This window comes from Oncorhynchus masou, unplaced genomic scaffold (genome assembly GCF_036934945.1).
Source record: "Oncorhynchus masou masou isolate Uvic2021 unplaced genomic scaffold, UVic_Omas_1.1 unplaced_scaffold_1342, whole genome shotgun sequence".
Lineage (NCBI taxonomy): Eukaryota > Metazoa > Chordata > Actinopteri > Salmoniformes > Salmonidae > Oncorhynchus > Oncorhynchus masou.
This window is the reverse complement of record NW_027003305.1, coordinates 129,410-150,432: the sequence shown is the minus strand read 5'-3', so window position 1 is coordinate 150,432 and position 21,023 is coordinate 129,410. Positions and strand designations below refer to the sequence as shown.

General features: G+C 45.7%; 1 protein-coding gene across 2 annotated transcripts in view; it reads left to right on the top strand.

The window, feature by feature from the left end:
• The window catches only part of LOC135530437 (phospholipid-transporting ATPase ABCA3-like), an 89,596-nt gene that overhangs the window by 1,438 nt on the left and 67,135 nt on the right, over positions 1–21,023 (top strand). Inside the window, exons 2-4 of one of the 2 annotated variants that reach the window (XM_064958763.1) lie at positions 5,372–5,466; positions 11,069–11,327; positions 19,945–20,072. In XM_064958763.1, coding sequence (XP_064814835.1) covers positions 5,413–5,466; positions 11,069–11,327; positions 19,945–20,072 — 441 coding nt within the window. In that variant the 5' untranslated portion in view covers positions 5,372–5,412. Of the gene's footprint in view, positions 1–5,371; positions 5,467–11,068; positions 11,328–19,944; positions 20,073–21,023 lie in introns of those variants that run through there. The other variant, XM_064958761.1, reaches the window with a different exon arrangement.

The window sequence follows — 21,023 nt, the reverse complement described above, 5'->3', positions numbered from 1 at the left end:
ACATACACGACAAGGGCCTCCCGAGTGGCGCAGTGGTCTAAGGCACTGCATCGAAGTGCTAGCTGTGCCACCAGAGATCCTGGTTCAAGTCCAGGCTCTGTCGCAGCCGGACGTCACCGGGAGACCCATGGTGCGCCGCACAATTGGCCCAGCACTGTCCGGGTAAGGACATGTTCTTGTCCCATTGCGCACTAGCGACTCCTGTGGCAGGCCGGGCGCAGTGCACACAGACACAGTCGCCAGGTGTACAGTGTTTCCTCTGACACACTGGCTGGGTTGTGTTGTGTTTCGGAGGACGTACGGCTTTTGACCTTCGCCTCTCCCGAGTCCGTACAGGGGGTTGCAGCGAAGGGACAAGACTGTAACTACCAATTGGATACCACGGAATTGGCGAGAAAAATGGGTAAAATAACATACATGACCAAAAGGTTTACACCACTCCAGTCAACGCTTGGCATTGCACATGAAGTCAGGCTTGTGTGCGGCTGCTTGGCCATGGAAACCCAGTTCATGAAGCTCCCGACCAACAGTTCTTGTGCTGACGTTGCTTCCAGAGGTCGGAACTCCGTAGTGAGTGTTACAACCGAAGACCGAACACTTACAGTTGGAGGACCGAAATTTGACCAACTGACTTGTTGGAAAGGTGGCATCCTATGTCTGTGCCATGTTGAAAGTCACTGAGCTCTTCAGTAAGGCCATTCTACTGCCATGTTTGTCTATGGAGATTGCATGGCTGTGTGCTTGATTTTATACACCGGTGATCAACGGGTGTGACTAAAATGGCTTAATCTACTCATTTGAAGAGGTGTCTTGCACACTTTTGTATGTCTTATGTAGTTGCCGGAACAGTGCGTTTCGGTCACGATAGTATTAAAACTGTATAATAGCTAAGGACGGCCAAACACCAGAATCAAATCCAATCAAATGTTATTGTTCACACGCGACGAATACAACAGCTGAAGACTTTACCCTGAAATGCTTACTTACGAGCCCTTTCCCAACAATGCATAGTTAAAAGGCTCCGACCTCCATCCTATGCTAGCTTGCTACTGATGGCCTGGCTCGCTGTCTAAATCGCCGTGACCCCCAACCAACCTCTCCACTCACCGGACCCTTTTGATCACTCGACTAAGCATGCCTCTCCTTAATGTCAATATGCCTTGTCCATTGGTGTTCTGGTTAGTGTTTATTGGCTTATTTCACTGTAGAGCCTCTAGTCCTGCTTACCATACCTTATCCAACCTATTAGTTCCACCACCCACACATGCAATGACATCTCCTGGTTTCAATGATGTTTCTAGAGACAATATCTTTCTCTTCATCACTCAATACCTAGGTTTACCTCCATCACTCAATACCTTTGTCTGTAGGTTTATCGCTCCACTGTATTCACATCCTACCATACCTTTGTCTGTACATTATACCTTGATGCTATTTTATCGCCCCCAGAAACCTCCTTTTACTCTCTGTTCCAGACGTTCTAGACAACCAATTCTTATTGCTTTTAGCCGTACCCTTATTCTATTCCTCCTCTGTTCCTCTGGCGATGTAGAGGTGAATCCAGGCCCTATAGTGCCTAGCTCCACTCCTATTCCCCAGGCGCTCTCTTTTGACGACTTCTGTAACCGTAATAGCCTTGGTTTCATGCATGTTAACATTAGAAGCCTCCTCCCTAAGTTTGTTCTATTCACTGCTTTAGCACACTCTGCCAACCCGGATGTTCTCGCTGTGTCTGAATCCTGGCTTAGGAAGACCACCAAAAATTCTGAAATTTTAATTCCATACTACAACATTTTCAGACAAGATAGAACTGCCAAAGGGGGCGGTGTTGCAATCAACTGCAAAGAAAGCCTGCAGAGTTCTGTCCTACTATCCAGGTCTGTACCCAAACAATTTGAACTTCTACTTTTAAAAATCCACCTCTCTAAAAACAAGTCTCTCACCTTGCAGTCTGCTATAGACCACCCTCTGCCCCCAGCTGTGCTCTGGACACCATATGTGAACTGATTGCCCCCCATCTATCTTCAGAGCTCGTGCTGCTAGGCGACCTAAACTGGAACATGCTTAACACCCCAGCCATCCTACAATCTAAACTTGATGCCCTCAATCTCACACAAATTATCAATGAACCTACCAGGTACCTCCCCAAAGCCTTAAACACGGGCACCCTCATAGACATCATCCTAACCAATTTGCCCTCTAAATACACCTCTGCTGTCTTCAACCAAGATCTCAGCGATCACTGCCTCATTGCCTGCATCCGTAATGGGTCTGCGGTCAAACGACCTCCACTCATCACTGTAAAACGCTCCCTGAAACACTTTAGCGAGCAGGCCTTTCTAATCGACCTGGCCAGGGTATCCAGGAAGGATATTGATCTCATCCCGTCAGTAGAGGATGCCTGGATATTTTTTTAAAATGCCTTCCTAACCATCTTAAATAAACATGCCCCATTCAAGAAATTTAGAACCAGGAACAGATATAGCCCTTGGTTCTCCCCAGGCCTGACTGTCCTTAACCAACACAGAAACATCCTATGGCGTTCTGAATTAGGTTATGTTCCCAAAGCAGGTAAGCGCTCTGTAGACAGCCCGACTGAAAAGACTCTTCAAGTAGTGTCAGGGCCTCGGCGCGCTTGTCGTCCTCCTTGAACTTGTTCTCAACTTGCCTACCTGGTTAAATAAAGGTGAAATAAATAAATAAAATAAAAAAGTAAGAGAATAAGCAAATAGAAAAAATAGTAACACAATAACGGGGCTATATAAACTGAGCAAAAAAGGCCAGGCTCAGGGTCCCTGTTCATCTGCGTGAATGTGCCTTAGGCATGCTGCAAGGAGGCATGAGGACTGCAGATGTGACCAGGGTAATAAATTGCAATGTCAGTACTGTGAGAATGAACCCAAACCGGCTGCGTGCGTGGGTCCATCATGGGGTCCATCATGGGGTCCATCATGGGGTCCATCATGGGGTCCATCATGGGGTCCATCATGGGGTCCATCATGGGGTCCATCATGGGGTCCATCATGGTCTGGGGTGGTGTGTCACAGTGGGGCGGTGTGTCACAGCATCATCGGACTGAGCTTGTTGTCATCGCAGGCAATCTCAACGCTGTGCGTTACAGGGAAGACATCTTCCTCTCTCATGTGGTACCCTTCCTGCAGGCTCATCCTGACATGACCCTACAGCATGAAAATGCCACCAGCCATACTGTTCGCCAGTGTTCTGCCATGGCCAGCAAAGAGCTCGGATCTCAATCCCATTGAGCATGTCTGGGACCTGTTGGATCGGAGGTTGAGGGCTAAGGTCGTTCCCGCCAGAAATGTCTGGGAACTTGCAGGTGCCTTGGTGGAAGAGTGGGCAAATCTGGTGCATTCCATGAGGAGGAGATGGACAGCAGGACTTAATGCAGCTGGTGGGCACACCAGATACTGACTGTTACTTTTGTTGTAGAATCTTATGTTCATACAAATATTTACGCATGTTAAGTTTGCTGAAAATAAACGCAGTTGACAGTGAGAGAATGGGGTTACGAGGTAATTGAGATGATACTGTATTTACATGTGGGTAGGGGTAAAAGTGACCAGGCAATCAGGATAGATAATAAGCAGAGTAGCGGCAGCGTGTGTGAAAGTGTTTTTCTACCCATTTTTTGGTATCCAATTGGTAGCTACATTGTCTCATCACTGAAACTCCTTTACGGACTCTGGAGAGGCGAAGGTCGAGGGCCATGGGTCCCCCTAAACACGACCCAACAAGCGCACTGCTTCTTGACACAATGCCTGCTTAATCTGGAAGCCAGCTGCACCAATGAAACACCCTGCGACCGTGTCAGCGTGCATGCGCCCGGCCTGCCACAGGAGTCACTAGAGCGCGATGGGACAAGGACATCCCTGCTGGCCAACCCCTCGAACCAGGATCTCTAGTGGCACAGTTAGCAACTGCGATGCAGTGCCTTAGAACACTGCGCCACTCTGGAAGCCTGTGTGTTTGAATGTGTGGGTAGAGTCTAGTGAGTGTGTGAGTAGAGTCTAGTGAGTGTGTGGGTAGAGTCTAGTGAGTGTGTGGGTAGAGTCTAGTGAGTGTGTGGGTAGAGTCTAGTGAGTGTGTGGGTAGAGTCTAGTGAGTGTGTGGGTAGAGTCTAGTGAGTGTGTGGGTAGAGTCTAGTGAGTGTGTGGGTAGAGTCTAGTGAGTGTGTGGGTAGAGTCTAGTGAGTGTGTGGGTAGAGTCTAGTGAGTGTGTGGGTAGAGTCTAGTGAGTGTGTGGGTAGAGTCTAGTGAGTGTGTGGGTAGAGTCTCGTGAGTGTGCATTGAGTCACTGCAAGAGAGTCTGCGCAATACAGTGTCCATGCAAATAGTCCGGGAAGCCATTTGACTGACTGTTCAGCTTGTTGACTGTTCAGGAGCCTTTTGGTCCCAAACTTAGAGGTCCTGGATGACAGGGAGCTTGGCCCCGGTGATGTACTGGGCTATCCGCACTATCCTCTGTAGCGTCTTGCGGTCGGATGCCAATCAGTGATGCAGCCAGTCAGGATGCTCTCAATGATGCAGCTGTAGAACTTTTTATGGATCTGAGAGCCAATGCCATATCCTTTCAGCCTCCTGAGGGGGAAGAGGCTTTGTTGTGCCTTCTTCACGACTGTTGCTGTGTGTGGACAATGTTAATTCCTTAGTGATGTGGACACCGAGGAACTTGAAGCTCTCCACCTGCTCCACTACAGCCCTGTCAAAGGGATGAAGACATGTTATTTTAGATGGGTGTGTGGGGCTGTTCTTAACACCCATAGTTCATCCCAATTTGCTCAACATTCCATTGAATTGGTATATTATAACCTTTTCCTGTCTGCCTGTCAAAGGCCTACTCTGTTGAGGCAGTTCAAAAACATTTAAACAAGCATGTCCTGTCAACACTCACTAAACAAACTAGGTACAACTGGTTTGGTGAGCGATTGTCAACAGTATACTTTTTGCTTCGTGTTTTTTTTTCTCGTGTTGCTTCTCACCTTCTCTTCTCATGTCCTCCATTGAGCTCAATGTCGTCATTCCCCAGTTGTCAGACTCAGTGTTTCTCTTCCCCCACTTCAAATTCCTTTTGCAGAACCCGGATTTAGGTTTTCTGATTGTACGTATCAAACACAGTCTATACAAATACCGAGCTGAGTAACATCCAATTTCAGTTCTCTTTTTTGCTTTTTTTTCTTTGTTTACATTATGAACTGATGGTTATCTGGAGGTGAAAAGCCTCTGTGGATCAACTGTGTTTGGTAGGATTGCTCTGTCAAATGTCTGTCAACACACCAAATACATTGATAAGCCTAGTTCAGAACCAGATAAACTTAGTAACTGAACATTTCTTTCTCTTTTTGTCTGTCCAGGTCCTGCTGTAGTTCTGGTCTGTATCCAGTCTCCTCTCTAAATGGCGATAGCACGCCAGTTTGGATTACTCTTGTGGAAGAACTACCTTCAGCAGGTGGGTGGTGTAGGGATAACTACCTTCAGCAGGTGGGTGGTGTAGGGGATATTGAATGTAAATGTTCAGGGAGATGCTACAGTTAACCACCTGAATAAGATCTATAACTTTATTGTGAGTTGTACTTTGCAGAGAGTGAAATGTGTACAGTACTATTTAATAATAATAATACATGGGACTTATAGTGCTTTTCAAGGACCCAACATCACTTTACAATTGTAAGAAAAACAAAAAACAGGAGTGAAGACATCAGACTTAATGAAAACATGAATAAAGAGAGGGGTGGGCTCAAAGAAGGTAGTGTGATGTGTATGGGGAGGGTTGGGATTTGGATACGAACCTGGTTTAGGGTAAGTGGTGGGATTGGGGTTGTATACAAGCCCGGTTTAGGGTTGTTTGGGTTAGTATAGAAACCTGGTTTAGGCTAGGGAGGGGTGAGTGTATATAAACCTGGTTTAGGCTACTCGGGGTGAGTTTATATAAACCTGGTTTAGGCTAAGGGGCGGGATTTAATATATAAACCTGGTTTAGGCTAAGGGGCTTGGGGTGAGTGTATATATAAACCTGGTTTAGGCTAAGGGGCGGGATTGGGGTGAGTGTATATATAAACCTGGTTTAGGCTAAGGGGCGGGATCAGTGTATATATAAACCTGGTTTAGGCTAAGGGGCGGGATCGGGGTGAGTGTATATAAAACCTGGTTTAGGCTAAGGGGCGGGATCGGGGTGAGTGTATATATAAACCTGGTTTAGGCTATCGGGGTGAGTGTACTATAAACCTGGTTTAGGCTAAGGGGCGGGATTGGGGTGAGTGTATAAAAACCTGGTTTAGGCTAAGGGGCGGGATTGGGGTGAGTGTAATATAAACCTGGTTTAGGCTAAGGGGCGGGATTGGGGTGAGTGTGTATATAAACCTGGTTTAGGCTAAGGGGCGGGATTGGGGTGAGTGTGTATATAAACCTGGTTTAGGCTAAGGGGCGGGATTGGGGTGAGTGTGTATATAAACCTGGTTTAGGCTAAGGGGCGGGATTGGGGTGAGTGTATATATAAACCTGGTTTAGGCTAAGGGGCGGGATTGGGGTGAGTGTATATATAAACCTGGTTTAGGCTAAGGGGCGGGATTGGGGTGAGTGTATATATAAACCTGGTTTAGGCTAAGGGGCGGGATTGGGGTGAGTGTATATATAAACCTGGTTTAGGCTAAGGGGCGGGATTGGGGTGAGTGTGTATATAAACCTGGTTTAGGCTAAGGGGCGGGATTGGGGTGAGTGTGTATATAAACCTGGTTTAGGCTAAGGGGCGGGATTGGGGTGAGTGTGTATATAAACCTGGTTTAGGCTAAGGGGCGGGATTGGGGTGAGTGTGTATATAAACCTGGTTTAGGCTAAGGGGCGGGATTGGGGTGAGTGTGTATATAAACCTGGTTTAGGCTAAGGGGCGGGATTGGGGTGAGTGTGTATATAAACCTGGTTTAGGCTAAGGGGCGGGATTGGGGTGAGTGTATATAAACCTGGTTTAGGCTAAGGGGCGGGATTGGGGTTGCTGACACAGTGTCACAGCCACAGGTTCTGTCACAAGACTGTCTTGACCCATGTTTGGTCTAGCAGCCCCATAGTTCTATCAATCCTTGGGGAAATCAATGTTTGCAGATAAATTCGGTAATTTCAGGAAATGTTTCAATTTAAAACTTTTGAAGTAGCTTCTTTTCATTTAAATGATTGATAATATATGCAAATGTTTTTCTATTCATGAATTGGAATTTCAGTGTAGTTCCTGACTTCAATTCGAATCGACTCCAACTCTGCCATCAACATTGATTTATCATGTGACAAGTTCATTTAGAGGTTAGCAACGGGACATGAAAGCCTGGTGTGTGTCTTGGCTGTTGTTGTGTTGCACTGAAACGTGTTAAGGTGGAGGTCAAAATGTAGTCATTTAAAATCTAAATTACCTTGCTGTCTTTTGTTTTCCATATTCTATATTGACATGGTACCTTTGCCATCCCACCACGGTAACCACTAGCTTCCATGGTGTGGATGAATTGACAAATCTACAGTAGGTTTTAAAGACCAGTTCTTTAATTGACTATTGTGAGTGATTAATATGTGATGGTTTGATATAGCCACCTATCCAAACTCTGTCCTTTCACACATCCTGGGCCAGTATTTGTAAAGTGTCTCAGAGTAGGAGTGATGATCTAGGATCAGTTGAGCCTTTTGATAGTAATACATAAGATTACATGTACCTGATCCCTAGATCAGCACTCATACTTTGAGACTCTTTATGGATACGGTCTGACGACCCTCAGTCTTGATATATTGCCAAGCTTAATGCTGCATTGAAACAGTAGGTGGTGAAACACACTGGCCTGGGATATGTATTCACTGATGAAAGATTGAATTGAATGGTAAGTAAATACACTTCTGTAGTTTTTCTTGTGTGTATAAAATGTGCTGGTGTGTTTGAGTTTGTTTCTCAGTACTTTGGGCTGTTTATTAACGATAGCTCATCACAATGGCTCTCATATCAGACTTAATCAAAACCCTTCACAAATATGGGAGGGTGGTTGCATTATGAAACACACACACGACAATGTCACACCACAGTTTCTCGTGTTAGTGTGTAGCTGCTTCCATTTCCTGCTTTCTGCCTCCCTTTAAGATTGTTGTTTCATTACCATTAACCCACACTCCTGGAGACTCATTTGAGGCCAGGCAGGAAAAGGGTGTCTATCTTGGCCCCATCACAGGGACACTGCAGAGTGCATGGAAGGTTCATACCAGGTAACCAGGGATTGATCCAGAGAGAACTGCTCTGTAAGGGGTCAACGTGGGCCACAGTCTGTATTCAAAAATTATCTCCAAGTAGGTGGAGTAGTAGGAGTGCTGATCTTAGATCAGGTGAAATTCTGTCTATGTAATAGTATTCCTTTAGATCTAAAAGGCAACATTTATCCTATATTAGCACTCCTTCTGTGAGACCATTGTTAATACAGACCCTAAAGTACATAGTTAGCTGACTATTGTTAATACAGACTAGAGGTCGACCAATTAATCGGAATGGCCGATTTAATTAGGGCCGATTTCAAGTTTTCATAACAATCGCAACTCTGTATTTTTGGGCGCCTATTTGCCTATTTATTTATTTAAAAATGTATTTAATCTTTATTTAAATAGGCAAGTAAGTTAATGACACATTCTTATTTTCAATGACGGCCTAGGAATGGTGGGTTAACTCCCTTGTTCAGGGGCAGAACGACAGATTTTCACCTTGCCAGCTCGGGGGATCCAATGTTGCAACCTTACAGTTAACTAGTAAGGTCGCGCGCTAACTAGAGGGACGGAAGCTATACTGTTACACTGGCAATACTAAAGTGCCTATAAGAACATCCAATAGTCAAAAGTATATGAAATCCAAATCGTATAGAGAGAAATAGTCCTATAATTCCTATAATAACTACAACCCAAAACTTCTTACCTGGGAATATTGAAGACTCAAGTTAAAAGGAACCACCAGCTTTCATATGTTCTCATGTTCTGAGCAAGGTACTGAAACGTCAGCTTTCTTACATGGCACATATTGCACTTTTACTTTCTTCTCCAACACTTTGTTTTTGCATTATTTAAACCAAATTGAACATGTTTCATTATTTACTTGAGGCTAAATTGGTTTTTATTGATGTATTATATTAAGTTCAAATAAGTGTTCATTCAGTATTGGTGTAATTGTCATTGGCAACCTATGTGACGAGTTGGTGCAATGGGGTCAATGCAGATAACCAATTGCTACCTGGACTAACTATTTAGCAGTCTTATGGCTTGGGGGTAGAAGCTGTTCAGGATCCTGTTGGTTCCAGACTTGGTGCATCGGTACCACTTGTCGTGCGGTAGCAGAGTGAACAGTCTATCACTTGGGTGGCTGGAGTCTTTGCCATCCAGGACCTCTATATCAAGCAGTGTCAGAGAGCTAGGCCCCAATGATGTACTGGACCGTACGCGCTGCCCTCTGTAGCACTTTGAGGTCAGATGCCAAGCAGTTGCCATACCAAGCAGTGATGCAGCCAGTCAAGATGCTTTCTATGGTGCAGCTGTATAAATGTTTGAGGGTCTGAGGGCCCATACCAAATCTTTTCAGCCTCATGAGGGGGAAGAGGCGTTGTCGTGCCTTCTTCACGCCTGTGTTGGTGTGTGTGTGTGGACCCTGATAATGTTTTAGTGATATGTACACCAAGGAACTTGAAGTTCTCGACCCGCCTTGTCTGTGGATGGTGTGGACAGGCCCTTTGTTTCCTTTTAGTCCAGGATCAGCTCCTTTTTCTTGCTGACATTTAGGGAGAGGTTGGTGTCCTGGCACCACACTGTCAGGTCGCTTACCTCCCCCCTGTAGGCTGTCTCCTCGTCGGTGATCAGGCCAACCACAGTTGTGTCGTCAGCAAACTTAATGATGGTGTTGGAGTCATGGATGAAGAGGGAGTACAGGAGGGAAAAAAGCAAATACCACTGAGGGGCAACCATGTTGAGGGTTAGTGTGGCGGATGTGTTATTGCCTACCCTCACCACCTTGAGATGGCCTGTCAGGAAGATCAGCATCCAGTTGAAGAGGGAGGTGTGCAGTCCCAAGGTCCTGAGCTTAGTGATGAGCTTGGAGGGCACTGTTTTGTTAAGCGCTGAGCTGTAGTCAAGGTTGAAAATGTCAGTGAAGACACTTGCCAGCACGTCAGCGCATGTTCTGAGCACGCAACCTGGTAATCCGTCTGAATGTTAACCTGTTTAAAGGTCTTACTCACATCGGCTACAGAGAGCGTGATCATACAGATCCGGAGCAGCTGGTGCTCTCATGCATGGTTCAGTATTGCTGGCCTCGAAGCGAGAATAGGAATGTAGCTCGTCTGGTAGGCTCACGTTAATCTTTGTAATCCATGATAGTTTGCAAGCCCTGCCACATCCGAGGAGCGTCCGAGCCGGCATAGTAGGATTCAATTTTAGTCCTGTTGTCTCAGTACCATCGCCAAGGGGACTCTGTGGCCCCATGAAACTGTCTCTCGGATACTGTTGTTCTCCATGGTACACACTCACTCTGTATGGCAATGTCTCCAGAAATATCTGTTTAGGTTCAGCCCTGACCTGTGAGAATGAGATGAGAGCATCTCCACTGTGATAACTTAACACTGTCCAAGCTGCGGCTTTCTCCAGTCACTGTACAAGGGGTGGCCTTCACATATCCTATGAGCAGAGGAACTTGTCAAATGCACCATATCTCTCCTATGAGCATTCAAATAATTGATGTCTCGACTCATCTGGTCAAATGGCAGCTTGGACATTTCATCTAACATTTAAATCACCAATTTTCTTCTGAAACTATGGAAATGTACCTTACAGTACTGCTAATGGATAGTTTTTGTTTCAGTCTGAGCCAACTCCGGTGTGTCAGAGGAGGTCACAGAGAGAATTACTATTCGATAGTAACTATCTACTGAGTCCAGGCTTTTGATGATTTAGGTGACTAATGTTCTGTCATGCACAGCTCACTGATCTTTCTCCTTCTCTCCTCTTTCTAAAACTTTGTTTCTTTCCTCTGCCCATACATCCTTTCTCTCCCCCTACAGAAGCGTCAGATCCTGGTGACTCTAGTGGAGATCGCCCTGCCCCTGCTCTTCTCGGGCATCCTCATCGTGCTGCGCGAGAACGTGCCCTTCAAGGACTACCCCAACGCCACGCTCTACCAGAGCTTCTCTGTGGATGGCCTGCAGTACCCACTGGACAACTACCATCACTACCAGTTGGCCTACGTGCCGGGCAACGCCAGTGTGGTGCGGTGGGTGGCGGAGGACGTGCAGCGCAGCCTGCACCCCGTCATCAGTTCAGGTGAGTAAAGGAGAGAGTGTGAGGGCTGTGCTGCTCTACCAAGCAAAAATTATGTGATGATGATGATGATGATAGTGATGATGGTTTAGATGGGAACGGATGATGTTGAGTATGACTAAAACATCTGAAAAAAAGATGTTCCTCTGCTGGAGAAAACATACAGTCTTTATCATGAAAACAAGCTCTGTTCTGCCAGTGTAAGTACGTCCTACATTGAGAGGCCATCTCATAGACAGAAGATGGGGTTGGTCTGTCAAGTCTTTGTAGCCTGTATCTGTGTTCTGTTGTGAGGTGACTGGGACCATATCTCTGTGCTGGTCACTGTGTCCTACATGGAGTGGTAGATTATAATGGATGGAAAACCTAATGCAAATGTACAGTTTAGCTTGGGTTGCCCAGGTGTAGTCAGTGTGTCATTGTCTCGAACATTATTTGCTTTGATGAGTTCAAGTTCATTTGGGGTTACAGCGTGTTTGTATGACAGCTTGTTACTGCATCCTGTTCTGTGAATGATGATCTCTCCGCTGCCCTTAGCTGTTCAGAGGACAATTCTATTATTTAAGTCCAGATTTGTGAGATTCTATAAGCATGGACCTGTAAAGATAATTGGCTATAGTGTTAAAGAAAGCCCTGAGCATTTGAAACCCAGTCACATACAATACTGTTACTGTAGTGACCCCACTTTCTCTGGAAAGCAAAGCCCACAATGCCATTCATCGACTTGAATCAGTGCCACTGTAGGTAAATGATCTCTTCTTGTGGCTTGCATTTTGCCAGTGACACTCTATTCTAGGCATTAGGGGTGGATGTTGCTGTTTCTGTAACCAGTGGCACAGCTTTGATACTGTAAAGGCAAATCTCTATTCAATAGGAATCTACTATGTTATAGTTAAACCTGTTTCACATTATGTGTTGTTGTACTGTTGTAGGCTGACCTATTCAATATGAATCTACAAATGTTGTTATAGTAGGCCCAGTAGCCTGTAATAGTAGGCCCAGTAGCCTGTAATAGTAGGCCCAGTAGGCTGTAATAGTAGGCCCAGTGGCCTGTAATAGTAGGCCCAGTGGCCTGTAATAGTAGGCCCAGTGGCCTGTAATAGTAGGCCCAGTGGCCTGTAATAGTAGGCCCAGTGGCCTGTAATAGTAGGCCCAGTGGCCTGTAATAGTAGGCCCAGTGGCCTGTAATAGTAGGCCCAGTGGCCTATGCCACTGCTTTGATGTTATTGCAGATATACAGGTAGCTGCCAAATAAATTTTTAAAAAGCAGGTGCTTCCATACAGGTGTCATTCCTGAGTTAATTAAGCAATGAATATCCAATCATGCTTAGGGGCATGTATAAAAATGCTGGGCAGGGAATTTATTTTGGCTACCAAAGCTATGCCATCCATTTTGTCACCAAATCCCCTTATACCACCCACTGCGACCTGTATGCTCTAGTCGGCTGGCCCTCACTACATATTCGTCGCCAGACCCACTGGCTCCAGTTCATCTATAAGTCTTTGCTAGGTAAAGCCACGCCTTATCTCAGCTGACTGGTCATGATAACAACACCCATCCGTAGCACGCGCTCCAGCAGGTATATCTCACTGGTCATTCCCAAAGCCCACACCTCCTTTGGACACCTTTCCTTCCAGTTCTCTGATGCCAATGACTGGAACGAATTGCAAAAAATCGCTGAAGCTGGATACCTATATTTCCCTCACTAACTTCAAAACATCAGCTATCTGAGCAGCTAACCGATCGCTGCAGCTGTACATAGCCCATCTGTAAATAGCCCACCCAATCTACCTAACTCATCCCCATATTGTTTTTATTTACTTTTCTGCTCCTTTGCACACTAGTATTTCTACTTGCACATCATCATATTCTCATCTATCACTCCAGTGTTAATTTGCTAAATTGTAATTACTTCGCTACTATGGCCTATTTATTGCCTCACCACCTCATGCCATTTGCACACACTGTTTTTAGACTTTTACAATGGAGCCCCTAGTTCCACTCTTCATACCCCTGATACCACCTTTGTCCCACCTCCCACACATGCAGTGACCTCACCCATTACAACCAGCATGTCCAGAGATACAACCTCTTATCACCCAGTGCCTGGGCTTACCTCCGCTGTACCCGCACCCCACCATACCCATGTCTGCGTATTATGCCCTGAATATATTCTACCATGCCCAGAAATCTGCTCCTTTTATTCTTTGTCCCCAACGCTCGAGGTGACCAGTTTTGATAGCCTTTAGCCGCACCCTCATACTACTCCTCCTCTGTTCCGCGGGTGATGTGGAGGTAAACCCAGGCCCTGCATGTCCCCAGGCACCCTCATTTGTTGACTTCTGTGATCGAAAAAGCCTTGGTTTCATGCATGTCAACATCAGAAGCCTCCTCCCTAAGTTTGTTTTACTCACTGCTTTAGCACACTCTGCTAACCCTGATGTCCTTGCCGTGTCTGAATCCTGGCTCAGGAAGGCAACCAAAAATTCTGAGATTTCAATACCCAACTATAACATTTTCCGTCAAGATAGAACTGCCAAAGGGGAGGAGTTAGCCTGCAAAGTAATGTCATACTTTCCAGGTCCATACCCAAACAGTTCAAACTACTAATCTTAAAAATTACACTCTCCAGAAATAAGTCTCTCACTGTTGCCACCTGCTACCGACCCCCTCAGCTCCCAGCTGTGCCCTGGACACCATTTGTGAATTGATTGCCCCCATCTAGCTTCAGAGTTTGTTATGTTAGGTGACCTAAACTGGGATATGCTTAACACCCCGGCAGTCCTACAATCTAAGCTAGATGCCCTCAATCTCACACAAATCATCAAGGAACCCACCAGGTACAACCCTAAATCTGTAAACAAGGGCACCCTCATAGACGTCATCCTGACCAACTGGCCCTCCAAATACACCTCCGCCGTCTTCAACCAGGATCTCAGCGATCACTGCCTCATTGCCTGTATCCACTACGGAGCCGCAGTCAAACGACCACCCCTCATCACTGTCAAACGCTCCCTAAAACACTTTGGTGAGCAGGCCTTTCTAATCGACCTGGCCCGGGTATCCTGGAAGGACATTGACCTCATCCCGTCAGTTGAGGATGCCTGGTCATTCTTTAAAAGTAACTTCCTCACCATTTTAGATAAGCATGCTCCGTTCAAAAAATGCAGAACTAAGAACAGATATAGCCCTTGGTTCACTCCAGACCTGACTGCCCTCGACCAACACAAAAACATCCTGTGGCGGACTGCAATAGCATCGAATAGTCCCCGCGATATGCAACTGTTCAGGGAAGTCAGGAACCAATACACGCAGTCAGTCAGGAAAGCTAAGGCCAGCTTCTTCAGGCAGAAATTTGCATCCTGTAGCTCCAACTCCAAAAAGTTCTGGGACACTGTGAAGTCCATGGAGAACAAGAGCACCACCTCCCAGCTGCCCACTGCACTGAGGCTAGGTAACCCGGTCACCACCGATAAATCCATGATTATTGAAAACTTCAACAAGCATTTCTCAACGGCTGGCCATGCCTTCCTCCTGGCTACTCCAACCTCGGCCAACAGCCCCCCCCCCGCAGCTACTCGCCCAAGCTTCTCCAGGTTCTCCTTTACCCAAATCCAGATAGCAGATGTTCTGAAAGAGCTGCAAAACCTGGACCCGTACAAATCAGCTGGGCTTGACAATCTGGACCCTCTATTTCTGAAACTATCCGCCGCCATTGTCGCAACCCCTATTACCAGCCTGTTCAACCTCTCTTTCATATCGTCTGAGATCCCCAAGTATTGGAGAGCTGCCGCAGTCATCCCCCTCTTCAAAGGGGAGACACCCTGAACCCAAACTGTTACAGACCTATATCCATCCTGCCCTGCCTATCTAAGGCCTTCGAAAGCCAAGTCAACAAACAGGTCACTGACCATCTCGAATCCCACCGTACCTTCTCCGCTGTGCAATCTGGTTTCCGAGCCGGTCACGGGTGCACCTCAGCCACACTCAAGGTACTAAACGATATCATAACGGCCATCGATAAAAGACAGTACTGTGCAGCCGTCTTCATCGACCTTGCCAAGGCTTTCGACTCTGTCAATCACCATATTCTTATCGGCAGACTCAGTAGCCTCGGTTTTTCTGATGACTGCCTTGCCTGGTTCACCAATTACTTTGCAGACAGAGTTCAGTGTGTCAAATCGGAGGGCATGCTGTCCGGTCCTCTGGCAGTCTCTATGGGGGTGCCACAGGGTTCAATTCTCGGGCCGACTCTTTTCTCTGTATATATCAATGATGTTGCTCTTGCTGCGGGCGATTCCCTGATCCACCTCTACGCAGACGACACCATTCTGTATACTTCCGGCCCGTCCTTGGACACTGTGCTATCTAACCTCCAAACGAGCTTCAATGCCATACAGCACTCCTTCCGTGGCCTCCAACTGCTCTTAAACACTAGTAAAACCAAATGCATGCTTTTCAACCGTTCGCTGCCTGCACCCGCACGCTCGACTAGCATCACCACCCTGGATGGTTCCGACCTAGAATATGTGGACATTTATAAGTACCTAGGTGTCTGGCTAGACTGTAAACTCTCCTTCCAGACTCATATCAAACATCTCCAATCTAAAATCAAATCTAGAGTCTGCTTTCTATTCCGCAACAAAGCCTCCTTCACTCACGCCGCCAAACTTACCCTAGTTAAACTGACTATCCTACCGCATTTCGTTCCAGTCATTGGCAGCAGAGAACTGGGGGGAAAGACGACCAAAGGGGGAATTGGCTTTGGGGGTGACCAGTGAGATATACCTGCTTTGAGTGTGTGCTACGAGTGGGTGCTGCTATGGTGACCAGTGAGCTGTGATAAGGCGGGGCTTTACCTAGCAGGGACTTGAAGATAACTTGTAGCCAGTGGGTTTGGCGATGAGTACGAAGCGAGGTCCAACCAACGAGAGCTTTCAGGTCGCAGTGGTAGGTAGTATATGGGGCTTTGGTGATAAAACGGATGGCACTGTGATAGACTGCATCCAATTTGTTGAGTGGAGTGTTTGAGGCAATTTTATAGATGATATCGCTGAAGTTGAGGATCGGTAGGATGGTCAGTTCTACGAGGGTATGTTTGGCAGCATTAGTGAGGGATGCTTTGCGATATAGGAAGCCAATTCTAGATTTGATTTTGGGTTGGAGATGCTTAATGTGAGTATGGAAGGAGAGTTTACAGTCTCACCAGACACCTAGGTATTTGTAGTTGTCCAAGTATTCTAAGTCAGAGCCGTCCAGAGTAGTGATGCTGGACGGGCGGGCAGGTGCAGGCAGTGATCGATTGAATAGCATGCATTTAGTTTTACTTGCATTATAGAGCAGTTGGAGGCCATGGAAGGAGAGCTGTATGGCATTGAAGCTCATCTGGAGGTTAGTTAACACAGTGTCCAAAGAAGGGCCAGAAGCATACACAATGATGTCGTCTGCGTAGAGGTGGATCAGAGAATCACCAGCAGCAAGAGCGACATCATTGATGTATATATGCAGTATAACTGGATGTTGTTGTGGTAGTATAGCATGTACTACTGCCATGGTGTTATTGTAGGCTCGTATACCAGCCTCAGCAGTCCTGGGAATACTGGTTCCTCCAGAAATGGCGCCTGACTCCTCAGGCAACATGTAAGGGCCAGTCTCTTCACTATCTGATTCAGATGTGGAGGCGGGGGAGATGGAGAGGAGCTCACCCCTGTCAGTCTGGTGCGGCTGGACGGATGGACACACACACACACACACACACACACACACACACACACAATAGCCCATCTGAGATCAACGCTCTGAATAATTTAGATTGTGAGAGAAGGGGGAAGGGAGCGGTCACTATGGAGGTTTCGAATGTCATGCATGTAGAATAACTCTCAACAGGGTATGACACATTAAAATGTATGCACACCTTGTAATACATTATACAAATATACTTTCAGCGATTATACTGAGTTCATAAAAGGATATCAATCAATTGAAATAAATAAATTAGGCCCTAATCTATGCATTTCACATCACTTGGCAGGGGCGTGGCTGTGGGTGTGCCCACCCACTGGGGAGTTTTTCCCCACAAAAGGGCCCCTCTCAGACGATCCCGCCAGGTGAAGAAGAGGATGTGGAAGTCTTGGGCCTGTGTGGTTACACGTGGTCTGCGCTTGTGAGGGCGGTTGCCAAATTCTCTAAAATGACATTGGAGGTGGCATATGGTAGAGAAATTAACATTAAATTATCTGCTGGACATTCCTGAAGTCAGCATGCCAATTGCATGCTCCCTCAACTTGAGACATCTGTGGCATTGTGTTGTGTGACACAACTTTAGAGTGGTCTTTTTTTGTCCCCAGCACAAGGTGCACCTGTGTATTGATCATGCCGTTTAATCAGCTTCTTGATAAGCTGCTGCTCTCAGGTGGATGGATTTTCTTGGCAAATGTAAACAAATTTGAGAAATAAGCTTTTTGTGTGTATGAAACATTTCTGTGATTTAAAAAAAAATCAGCTCATGAAACATGGGACCAACACTTTATGTGTTGCATTTATATTTTTGTTCAGTATAGAATCAATATGAAAAAGGGACAGGAAAAAATAAATAAACCTTTTCAGGATTTTCTCTTTCAAAGATAGTTGGTGAAAATATCCAAATAACTTCACAGATCTTTATTGTAAAGGGTTTAAACACCATCTCCCATGCTTGTTCATTAATTGTTTATGGTTCATTGAACATGCACCTGTGGAACGGTCGTTAAGACACTAACAGCTGACAGACATTAGGCAATTAAGGTCACTGTTATGAAAACGTAGGACACTAATGAGGCCTTTCTACTGACTCTGAAAAACACCACAAGAAAGATGCCCAGGGTCTCTGCTCATCTGTGTGAACGTGCCTTAGGCATGCTGCATGCATGAGGCATGCGTGCCCAGGGCAATAAATTGCAATGTCCGTACTGTGAGTAGCCTAAGATAGCGCTACAGGGAGACAGGACAGACAGCGGATCGTCCTCGTAGTGGCAGAGGATCAGTACATCCGAACATCACACCTGTGGGACAGGTACAGGATGGCAACAACAACTGCCTGAGTTACACCAGGAATGCACAATCCCTCCATCAGTGCTCAGACTGTCTGCAATAGGCTGAGAGAGGCTGGACTGAGGGCTTGTAGGCCTGTTGTAAGGCAGGTCCTCACCAGACATCACCGGCAACAACGTCGCCTATGGGCACAAACCCATAGTTGCTGGACCAGACAGGACTGGCAAAATGTGCTCTTCACTGACGAGTCACGGTTTTGTCTCACCAGGGGTGATGGTCGGATTCGTGTTCGTTGTTGAAGGAATTAGTGTTACACTGAGGCCTGTACTCTGGAGGTGGTGTGTCACAGCATCATTGGACTGAGCTTGTTGTCATTGCAGGTAACCCCCCCCCCACAGAAATGTTTGGGTCCTTGCAGGTGCCTTGGTGGAAGAGTGGTGTAACATCTCACAGCAAGAACTGGCAAATCTGGTGCAGTCAATGAGGAGGAGCTGGTGGCAGCAGATTCTGACTGCTACTTTTGATTTTGACCTGTTTTAGAGTGAGCGGGCCTGTGTGTGTGTGTGGGCCTGAATACCAGTGCTCAAGATAAGATTAACAGAGCATGTTGAAATCTATGGGAGAGGTAGACAAATCTATAATTGAATGGAAAACATATTTTGAGCTCTAGATATGATATTGATTGTTTTCTGTAACTGGAACACGGGGTGAAAGTGAGGCTTATTTCACAACTTCACTGTGTCTATATCATGCCACTGTTATATGAGCCTGTTGTGTTTTCAGCTGGCTTTCAAACCACGGTAGTACAGACAGAGGATCTGTCTTTGCCTGTGTGACTGTTATGTTCCTGCCACTTGTTTCTCTTCTTACTGTATGTCTCCATGTCAACTGGTAGAATTCACAAGGTTAATTAAGGATCCGGCCCTTTCTTTTCAATTTTCGCCTAAAATGACTTTCCCAAATCGAATTGCCTGTCGTTCAGGCCCAGAAGCAAGGATATTCTTGGTACCATTTGTAATGAATCGCTTTGAAGTTTGGTAATGTGAAAGGAATGTAAGAGAATATAACTCAATAGATCTGGTAAAACAATTCTTTTGTATTTTTTTTTGTACCATATTTGAAATGCAAGGGAAAGGCCATAATGTATTTTTCCAGCCCAGGTGCAATTTAGATTTGTGTATGTGCAGCGTTTTAGACTGACCCAATGAACCATTGGATTTCTGTATTAAAAAAAAAAAATCAAGGCCCAAATGTGCCTTATTGGTTTATTAGTAACTTTTCATGCTCAACATTTTGCACTCTCCTTAAACAATAGCATGGTATTCTTTCACTGTACTAGCTACTGTAAATTGGACAGTGCAGTTAGCTTAACAAGAATTTAAGCTTTCTGCCAATATCCCATATGTCCTGGGAAATGTTCTTGTTACTTACAACCTTATGCTAATCGCATTAGCCCATGTTTGCTCAGCCGTCCCGTGGAAGGGACACCAATCCCAAAAGTTCAAGGGACCCTAAAAATTGGTAGACATGACATGGGTTTTTGTCACTTCAATTAATGTTTTCTCTCTCTCGCTCTGTTTGCCCCAACAGTGTATGGGTTTGAGACAGAGGAGCAGTTTGAGGACTTTGTGAGGAAGGACCCTCAGTCTCGGAAGGTTCTGGCTGCTGTGGTGTTTGAGCACTCCTTCACTCACGATGATGAGCCACTGCCCCAACAGGTTGGTTTAATAGTGTATTCATATAGTTTGTATTGCACTTAGGGGTGACCCCAATTAGTCGCCTGGTTGATTGTTTGGTCGATAGGCTGTTGATCGTCCGAGGTTTTAATTTTTTGTCGAGCAGTAGCAAATATATGTCTTTGGACAGTATTCAGACCCTTTGCTATGAGACTCAAAAATTAGCTCAGGTACATCCTGTTTCTACAACTTGAGTCCACCTGTGGTAGATTCAATTGATTGGACATAATTTGGAAGGGCACTCACCTGTCTACAGTGTGGCAAAAATGTTTTTAGTCAGCCACCAATTGTGCAAGTTCTCCCACTTAAAAAGATGAGGCCTATAATTTTCATCATAGGTACACTTCAACTATGACAGACAAAATGAGTGAAAAAAATCCTGAAAATCACATTGTAGTATTTTTAACAAATTTATTTGCAAATTATGGTGCCACCAGAGACTCTGGGTTCGCGCCCAAGCTCTGTTGCAGCCGGCTGCGACCCGGGAGGTAATTCACAGAAATGCATAACAAATAGTAGATATGGTTACAAGGAAATGATAGGAGAATATGCCCTAGTGGGGTAAACCGACATGGCGGCTTGTTCGAGTGGGGGGACAGCTGAGGAGACACTATAGAGTTGAATATTATTTCAATTTAAATGCTAATCCTTTGCATATGAACGCTCACTTATTCGGGAACAATTGCAATCAATATATATATTTTCGCTCAGTGTGTCGTCGGGATCTCTGTTGAAAAGTTAGTTTATGTTGGAGAGTCTGTCCGCCCTCTCTCTCTCTCTGTCGTGGTTAGAATGAATAGTTCAGAGTGACTTTCATTCATGTCGTTATAGAATAGATGTTTCGGCGGTTGTCGGTCTTCGTGTTCAATGATAGCGAATTCCTAGCTGCAGACTAGTAATTAATATCAAAGACTTGTTCTTATTATGTCGGTA